Source organism: Echinops telfairi, unplaced genomic scaffold, assembly GCF_000313985.2.
Source record: "Echinops telfairi isolate 266 unplaced genomic scaffold, ASM31398v2 ScPeMD7_2;HRSCAF=8, whole genome shotgun sequence".
In the NCBI taxonomy this organism is placed as follows: Eukaryota; Metazoa; Chordata; class Mammalia; order Afrosoricida; family Tenrecidae; genus Echinops; species Echinops telfairi.
The window spans coordinates 70629981-70639856 of NW_022103898.1; the positions used below are offsets into that span (position 1 = coordinate 70629981).

Genomic DNA, 9876 nt, shown 5'->3' on the forward strand with positions numbered 1-9876 from the left:
AAAAAAAAGAGATCAGCATTGTTTATAATTTCCCATTAAGGTTTTGTTCTTATTGTGTCACTGAAAAAATTCTGACTCCCAGTAACCCAACATAACAGAATAGACCTACCTCATAGGATTTCCTATACTGCAATCTTTATGCTTAGATCTTCTCTGCAGTGGAGAGGTTGGTGGGTTCTAACTGCCAATGGATAGACTAAGCAGCCAACTGATTAAACATTGCACCACCAGGGATCGTGAACTAATGTTTAAGCCACTGTTATAAAGTTCATTCTGATTCAGAGAGACCCTATTAGACAGAGTAGAACTGCTCACAGTTTTTCCAAGGTAATACATCTTTTTCTCAACCATCTTTTTTTAAATTAATCATTTTATTGGGAACTCCTACAGATATTATAACAACCTATAATTCAGTTAGATCAATAATAATTTACAACTGCTACCACTATCAGTTTCAAAACATTTTCTTTCTTCTTGAAGTCTTTGTTATCAGCTCCCCTTTTATCCCCTCCCTCATCCACCCGACACCCCGGAACCTTTATTATTATTATTATTAGCTGTATCTTATACCACACAATGTATCTGTTCACTTGCAATTCTGTTGTTCACTCTCCTTGAGTGGGGTTAGACAGTAATAATTGGTATCACTTCCCCCTCCCCCACTGTACCCTTCCTGTACCCTCAGGGAATCATTACTCCTGTTACTGTTTCTGAAGGGCTATCTTGGATTTCATGCAGCAAACGCTCTTAATTATACAAATGAACATATGCAGGTCTAACAAGATTAATGAGGTAAAACAAAGACCATAATAGTAAGGGGAGGAAGTATTAAAGAACTAGAGGATAGTTATGTGTTTCATCAATGGTATACTGCTCCCTAGATTTATCATCCTTTCTTTGTGGCCCTTCTGTGAGAGACTGTCCAATTATTTTACATGTAGGTTTTGGGTCTCCGCTTTGTCCATGCTCCACGTCAATTTGATTGCTTGTTTGTGAACTTCTGATACCTATCCCCATCGACATCTCATGATCACACAGGCTGGTGTGCTTTTACCATGTAGGCTTTGTTGCTACCCTGGTAGATGGGCGCTAGTTTAATTTCAAGCCTTTAAGACCCCAGACTCTAACTCTTAATAGCTGGACACCATTAACTTTCTTAATATTTGCTTATGCACCCATTTTATCTTCAGCAATGTCGGGAAGGTGAGTATTATACAATGTCACATTATTAGAACACATCGATCTTGTACTGAGGTAAGATTTAAGTAGAGACCCAAAGTCCATCTGATTCCTTGTGGTATTTACACACACACACACACACACACAGATACACCTATCTTTATATCTTTACATATCTATATTTATACCTATATATGTAATTTTTACTTTCTTCTTCTTACCTCTTTTTCTTTCCTCCTGCCCCACTATCCTGTTTACTCATTGCTCACATCTCAGTAATTCCTCTTGGATACATTTCAATTGACCAAACACACCAGGAAGGCTACACCCTCCTCACCGTCAATTTTAGAACCCTTCTAATCCCTGTGGTTACTGCCTCACCACTCACCTTCCCCCACTTCCTTCTCCCCTTCCCCAGCGCTGGGTCCCTTCGCTATCTTCTTGGGATTGTTAATTTTGCCTATTTTATGTAGACAGACACCAAAAGAAAAAAACAAACCATACCAATAGTTCCAAGCCTGTTACCCTGACCCAGAGAGATGAGTATATCTCTGTTAAAGAGCAAGCCAGACCTGTTATAATCCATCAATCCAGTCCCCTTTTTCTTTCAGGGTTCCATATCCCAAAACCCGCTTACTTAACAGCATCTATACCCTTTTATTCCACAGCATTCGTGACCTAGAAGCATGCCTCCTATAAGTCCCCATTGCTCTCCCTGCAGTTTCTTATGGAGCAGTCTAGTGCCTCCCCACCCCCAGCCCAATTACACCATTAGACTTTCAGTGTGGCCCCCTTGTGAGTTTCCCCAACCAGTTTGGGTGAGGTGCGAAGTGCTCCCCACCCCATCAGTCATAAGTATACAAAGGGGATTCCTCAGGGACTTTTTGGTTTTGCTCCCTTGCTGGTCTGCTACACTCCCCTCTTGGTTCAAGGCAATACATCTTTATGGAAACAAATTGCCTCATCCCTTGGAATGGCTGGTGAGTTTGAACTGCTGGCCTTCTGTTAGCAGCCAAATCCTTAAAGCCACCACGGATCCTTACTTATTTTTTCGGAGAAAGTTAACCAGCCTAAAGTAGTATCACTTTGAAGACTTTACGTTTTATCCCTAAAACCCTGAATTTAGTATAATATTTTGATGTACTTTTTCTTTTTCAGTATAACTGATAAATGAAGAAGACTGCTTCTTTATCTGTGACTATTGAGGGTACAGCAGAATATCTGAGTTATGACTAAGATGTTAAAGCTTTTTGTTTTGTTTTTTAAACAAAAACTAATCAAGTTCTAAACTAATCAAGTTTCAGAACAAGGTGCTATCAATATTTAAAAGAATTAATTTGGTGATTAGGGATGGACTTCTCTGATGAGACAAGTTATATCTGGTAACTAGAAGACTAAACAGACCAAATTATCAGTGAGCTATCTCAGAGCACTAGCATTAAATAACTTAGGTAAACTGTCAGACAATTCTTATTAAAAATTTTAAAATAAAAATTCGAGTCTAGGAAAGAAAGAGTACAAGAGATGTTCATACTTCACACAATTACAGAATGGATGTACAAACTTTTATCATATTTCAAACAAATTTTTACAGAGTAGTCTTATGGTGGATATAGGTTTGTAGCATGAGACAGACCTTCACTAATACATAATCAACCCATCCAGAACCTAGTTATCTTTTTCTTTTCCCTCTACCTCCACAACCTATATGCTTTGGGAAAAAGCTGGTTCCAACTAAATTTAGGAATTAGGGTAAGGATATGATTAGCTTATTAAGCCAATCTATCTACTCCATTTCATCTACTCCAATTTCCTGGTGATAATCATTGGTTCAAGAATGGGCAGAGTCAAAGCTAGTCTACTTCAGGTCACTTTTAGAATGTTAAGAAGAACGATATGGGAGAATGATACTCTCCTCTTCCCATTGGGTACCTAGGACACATACATGTTATTGGTTTACAGTAGGATAAAGAGGATGTAGTCCAACTCTTAGAAAGCAGAATAGAGAGAAAGGAATTTGGCTTTTGGTGATACTGCTAAACCACTGGCCTAACCTAAAGCCTGTCCTCTAGTTTTTAACTTTCTAATTAATACATGGTTTGGCACATAGTGAGTAATCAGTAAATTTATGCTTAGTTGGAAAAAGCAATTCCGGTTCCCACAAATCTCCTTTTTGAAAAAGGTAGTTTTTCTAGATAAACATGATACAATATAGTAAGCAGTATGAACAAAGTGTTTAATTGTCCAAAAGTGAACTTTAATTTGCCTAAAAATATAAACTAATTCAAGTCACGCCTCAGTGTTAAGCCATTCAAATGATTAAAACATCAAAGGGTGATCTGCCAATGAAAGGCAATACAAACCACATTCACCTGTTCAGACTTACTCCAAGCACTGCTCCCTCGGCACATCAAATTTCTCACATTTTCTTGAAAACTTTCAATTTTCACATCAATTTTGACACAATTTTGACATCAATTTACCTTATATTTCTCTCCCTTTTTCACCTAGCAAGCTTTTACTCTTTGTTCAAGGACATTATCAAGTACCTTTGATAATTTTGCCCAGAACTCAGAGACAGTTATTTCTTTGTGGGGAGAATGAGAATTTTATTTAGCATTGACTACCTTTAATTGTGGCAAGCACAATTAATGCTGTATTATTTCATTCTCTTAACAGTCAAGAATTATAAGTGGTATTGTCAAAATCATACAAACAGTGCATTAGTGTTTGCTAGGTCCATTTGGTTGTAAAGCTCCATTCTGTGGTCTACACTTAGCTCTCAATATACTGTAATATATTTGTTTGCCTTTCTGTGCTTCCTACATTGATTTATTAAATATAAAATGTTCTTATTAATTTTCAAACCCCTAGCCATTTAGTAAGCAACTTTATAGACATGATTGAGAAAAAGAAAGCTGCATAAGCAAGACAGAAGACAGCTTGTGGTGGGAAAGGTAAGAAAGAAGTATCATGGAAATTAAGGGAAGAAAGAGTTTTAAGAAGGTGAGGTCAGTAGCATGCTGCAGGGAAGATACAGAATGAGAAAAGGACTTAGGGTTTGTAGATGTATTATCCTGTAACTTTGAGAAGCAGTTTCTATAACACAGCAGCAGCTTGATTGGTGGCTAGAAGAAGGCCACAGTTGTTTAAAGGGGGTGCAAAGTACAGAAAAGCGGAAAAGGATGGCAAGTTGAATAACTAGTACTATTGAAAGTTCTTATAGTATAAAACACTTCATCGCTTCTGCAGGCTAAAGAGTAAGATGCTCAGAGGAAAAGGAAAGAATCAGCAATGAAGAAAAGTGGAAAGAGCAATGGATGGATGCCAAGAGAAATGTATTTGTTTAGAACAGTAGGCACATCTATGTACTAGAAGAGGAGCAAGGGTTAGGATTGTCCTTCAAAATGAAGGGGAAAAAAATCATGAAATAAGTCAAAAGAGATTGGGGGGGGCGGTAAGAAAACAAACTTAATTAAGATAATATGCATAATAATTAAATTAACAAGTTGTATCATTAATATCTCCCCAAACACTCATTAACTTCGGAGTTTGAGAAGTATTACTATCTCAAGAAACAAAATTTTTAAATTGTAACAAATACAAGGCATACTGTATTTTTAAAGGCAGACTATTTTAAGTAGTTTTCATTAAAACACACACACACAACCTCATACTTTAGAAAAATGATTTCATGAACACAACTCATGTACATTGCATAAAAGCCACTATAAATAATATAAAATTGATCTTCCACTTATTCAAACATTAGATGATCTAAAAAGTAATTTCAATAATACTGATATCATGAAACAAAAGTGCAGATAATAGAAAAGATACCTTAATAATATTCTGGAGGACTTTCTCATTCACCACTGCTTTGTGACAAGCTGTTTTTTGGTATAAATCCACAACTACTTCTAAAGACCTTTCAGCAAATGGTACATAATTCAAGGCTACCCACTCCGCCTAGAAAGTAATATTTTCACATGGAGTTAAAAGGTGGCAAAGGAGATTAATCATGAAATTATATTGTTTTCAAAGAGATAACATCTTTGTCTTATTCAGCCCTTGTTTTGAGGTCAGTGTGTATTACATGCAAAGTTTTCAAGGAGAAAATATATTCCATGAAAGAAATTTTCATCCAGACATATATTAAAGTTATCCAAACAAATACATAGAACATTCTATCAAGAACTGGGAAAGATATAGTTTATTTGTTGCCAATAGGTTAGGACAATTTTAGGAAATTTAACTCACCGGTGCAAATAGTTGGATCTATTGTGATTCCATTGTGTTGCAAGACAAATAGAATGAGAAAAGTTAATACATATTAAAACTACTTTTTGGACCATGTCAAATTAAAATTTTTATGTCGAGTGAACAAAATCAGTAATGTTGCATGCATTTAGAAATCTTTTTCCTTATGTCAAAACAAAATTAAATTGCCAACTATGGCTATTAAAATCTTTTATGTAAAATCCAACTCAGTATCACACCAGTAGTATACTATGTCTTATTCTGTATAGAAAGAGTTCTTCACTTTGCATAACAGGCATCTATTTCAGATCAGTTTAGACTGGGAGATTTAGAATCCATTTAGCAGTGGGATGGGGCAACCAAGAAGGAGTTACAAAGGAATTTATATTTTTCAAGAAAATTTCTTGTACAGTAACATAAAAGGCCAAACTTGTTGGAGAACCACTTGAGAAAAGGAAAGTTATAAAGAGGAAGAAAAGGAACACAGAACCAGTCTTCCAAATGTTTCTGTTCAGCTTACATTGTTAAAAGACATATGAAAGTTTGTGAGTGAAAAACCTCATTTTGTAGGATAATCAAAGTCCATTTATTATATTTATAAGTCATGAGTAAATATAATTTCTAGTCAATTACCTGGTTATATTTTGCATTTGCAATGTGCTTTGTTTCCAGTTGTCCATACTGGGGAGGTTTGCAGGAAAATTCTACAAATGCCAATAACTGGTCAAATATAGCTGGGTACATTATCTGCATGTTTTCTGGTCCTACACAGATGGCCTATAAAAGCAAGATGTGAACATTAGAATGCATAATCTAAGCACCATTAAATTATCTTCTGTGATTTATTTAACTAGAGAATCTCAAAAGTTGTTCTATTTTACCACCACATCCAGTTAAATTACTACCACATAAAATGTGTTAATAGGTACAAATGTTTTTAAATAAAAATTGTGATTTACTACTTAATAGTGCGGAAAAAGGGAAGGCATTTAAAGAGAAGTCTCAAGAAGTCCTGGGATTCTACAATCTGATCATTCACTTCCACAGTCATCTGACCATTCAAAATGTTTCAATGACCATGATGATCCTGGCTCATATTGAAATTATATTAGTTTCCTGAAAGCTGATTTGTACACCATGACTGATCCACTGACTTTAACAAATAATCATATTCATTACAGATGTTTATTATTTGTTATTTATAAAATGTCTAAAATGTAATTATTGCTTGTGAAATATAAAGCACAATCACATTATACTTGAGAAACCAATTGGGAACATTGAAAACACTAAACAAAAATTCAAAGCATTGAAAAATTTTAGAACTTAATTTTAAAATATATGTACACATTTATGTTTGTGGTAGTTTCATAATCTGGTGTCAATTTGAGAGGATTAAGAGTGAAGGGGCAGAGTTTAGTCTGTCAATCAGATCATAGCCAATGAGGCCTCTATGTGGGCATGGCCTTCGCTTGAGAATTCTAGGAAATCCTGTATTCCTTCTTGAAGGCAGGAGACACTATTTCCCTTTCACTACTTCACTCCCTTGGAGATGCTCTACTGGCAAGACACAGAGTGCTATGCCCTGGAAGCTGGAGAAGCCACATGGACCTAACCTGATGCAGCCCTGAAGCTGGAGAAGCTACATGGAGAAGCCTGCCAGTGCTGAGATGCTTACAACACCACCGGATCCAAAGACTTTCTACCCACTGGCCTGTGACTGTCCCACACTCAGCATCATTGCATGTATTTTGTGAGTCTGAAGAGGACTTTATAGATTGGTATTGGACATATGGTCTAATATTGGACGAATGGGCTTGGACTGAACTGGGTTGGAATGCTTTCTTAATGTATAATTACCCTTTATATAAAACTCTCTCTTATACACATGTGCGTGTTTATGGGTTTGTTTCTCTAGTCCACCGAGAATAACACAATGTTTATGTTATTTATGGCTCAACTTATCATAGAGTAGTTAAATTTCATTTTTTCTCAAAGAAGATGTAAGCATAATTGAAGTTTTCAGTAAAGCTATATGAATACATAAAGAGCAAACTATATATATATGGCAACTCTTTAGGTATAGGCAATACTAAGTAAAGTGCTTATGTAATTAACATGATTTTTTAAAAGGCAGAATAAGACAACACCAATTTCACAAATTCTCTGAAATAGTGGAGAACTTTTAAAAGTTTTTATTTTTAAAATATAGTCTAAAAAATTCTCTTTATTGACTGCTTCTTATAACTTTTTATATTTTTATTAATAACTTGCAGGGTTTTACCTTAGAGGTAAATAAACATGAATCATTATCTCTGTGAAAAAGACACTAGAGATTACTCCCAGTGGAATCTTTCAAATGTTACTTTGAAAAAGGGGCAAAACTTGAAGCTATCTTAGAAAAATGAAGTATCATATTCTCTGAAAATATCTTAACATTGGATAATAATTTTGATTTTGAAAACTCAGTTAATTAAAAAAAATCCCTATTAATAGTGTTATTAGCAGTTGATGTATAAATAAATTCTGGGATATTAAAATCCATAGTACAGAACCCATATGTTATTCACAATAATCCCAGCTAAGTAGCAGTTAATTCTGGATTCCCTTTCGTACTCTGAAGTTGGTATATAAGAAAAATTTAGAGTATGAACCTGAAAGGATTTTAGATTAATGGCTCAGAATCAATAATCTAGACAATATTTCCTACCAGTGTGCAATTAAGAAACTATATACCTAACTAATGAAGTGGGATCCAAGGTTTCTTTTATTATCCCATTTAACAATAATTCATTCATTGTCTACCATGTATGAAAGTCTTTACTACTGGAGTTGATGAAAATGAGAGCTAACACTGACTGACTCTCTATTTGTAACAGTAAGAATCTTACAAATGTCATCCCTATTCATTTTAAAGATGAGGGAGCTCAAGTAAAGAAACATTTTAAAGACTTGTCCCTTAAGTGCTTTAGTGTATATGTTTTCACCACAAGGAAAACCAAGCATACAAAAAAACTTGCCCATATGAAGTATAATACAGGGCTTTAGTGCACACAGTCACTGAATGCGATGGCATTTTCTGGAGTATTAATTAACTCCAGAAGCACTAGTGATGGAGGTGGCTAAGGTATTTGGCCACATGACTTCAGGAAGTTTAAAAATAAGAAAAAAAGCAGTTTCTTGGAGAACAATATATGTGGAAGGCCAATTATGAAATTTCCAGGTGCCCATGCATGCCACAATACCTTGGCAAAAAAAGAAATCCATTAACATATATAACTACCATAAATATTTGCATACAAGCCGACCCGAATATAAACCACAGCACCTAATTTTACCACAAAAACTGCATTAAAATGTGCTGAAAAACTCGGCTTATACACGAATATATACAGTAAGTTAATTTGTTTGAGATCTAGTGACTTGGAAATCAAAGAGAGTATTGTGACAGTAAAGTCTAAAATGTAAGGGTAGTGAGGACAAATAAAATAGAAGCCCTTTTTCAAAATAGATTGCAATCAAAATGGTATGTTTGACAGCTTATTAATTTAAGAATAAAGTCCCAAGTAAATAAGTACATTTTTCCTATATCTGTGGAGAAATATAAACATAGTTATTGCTATTAAAATATGTTAAATTTTCCATTAAGAAAGATATATATACATGTAGAACATACACAGAGATAAGAAATATGAAAGAAGAAATACAGTATTAAAGATCTCTTACACCATAACCATATTCAAGGTTTGTGATAATCATGTAAAATAAGCACATATGTGATAAAACAATGTACAGAGAAAATTAATAATGTAAAATGATATCTGACATAAATTGACAGTGACTGACATAATGAACAATAAAAGTTTCCTAAGTTTCAGATCAAAGGTATATATTGTTTTCAAAGCTATAAAAAGTTTGGAACTAATTCATGCTAGTCATGATGAACAATTCCACTTGTATTACTGCTACAGCAGAGCTTTAAAAAAATGAGATCACGTGGGTTATTTTTTCCCCCCAAATTTTTTTAGGGATGGATGTGTTGTTGTTTTCTTTTTGGTGCTTATTATCTCAAGAACGTAAACTTCTGATTCAAATATTTGAATAAGAGTTCTAGATTATGGGAGTAACACATGTCCCAAGCTTTTTCTTTCTGAGAGAAAAAAAATTTTTTTAATTCCCTCTAAGGCAGTAATAGTACGGCCAATTCAGAGGAAAAGAGTTAAATGATGACAGGCGAGATTCCTCCCTATGCCACCACTGAAAATACAAATAGCTATTTTAGTTAAACTAGTGTCTCTACAACCCACGGTTATCTATCACATCGAAAACAACACTAACAGAAAAGCTAAGGTGATTCTTTGGCATCTGAGATACTTCAAGCACTACAAATGCCAAAAGACGATGTACAAATTGGGTGGAGGTGAGTGGTAAACATTA

General features: G+C 34.8%; 1 protein-coding gene across 5 annotated transcripts in view; it reads right to left on the minus strand.

The window, feature by feature from the left end:
* Positions 1-9876, minus strand: part of MON2 (MON2 homolog, regulator of endosome-to-Golgi trafficking) — a 129055-nt gene that overhangs the window by 37585 nt on the left and 81594 nt on the right. For 3 of the 5 annotated variants that reach the window (XM_004700486.4, XM_004700485.2, XM_045289939.1), the window contains 3 exons: positions 6073-6216; positions 5440-5457; positions 5020-5148 (listed from right to left, as the gene is read on the minus strand). In XM_004700486.4, coding sequence (XP_004700543.1) covers positions 5020-5148; positions 5440-5457; positions 6073-6216 — 291 coding nt within the window. The remainder of the gene's footprint in view (positions 1-5019; positions 5149-5439; positions 5458-6072; positions 6217-9876) is intronic. The other 2 variants (XM_004700487.4, XM_045289923.1) reach the window with 1 other exon arrangement.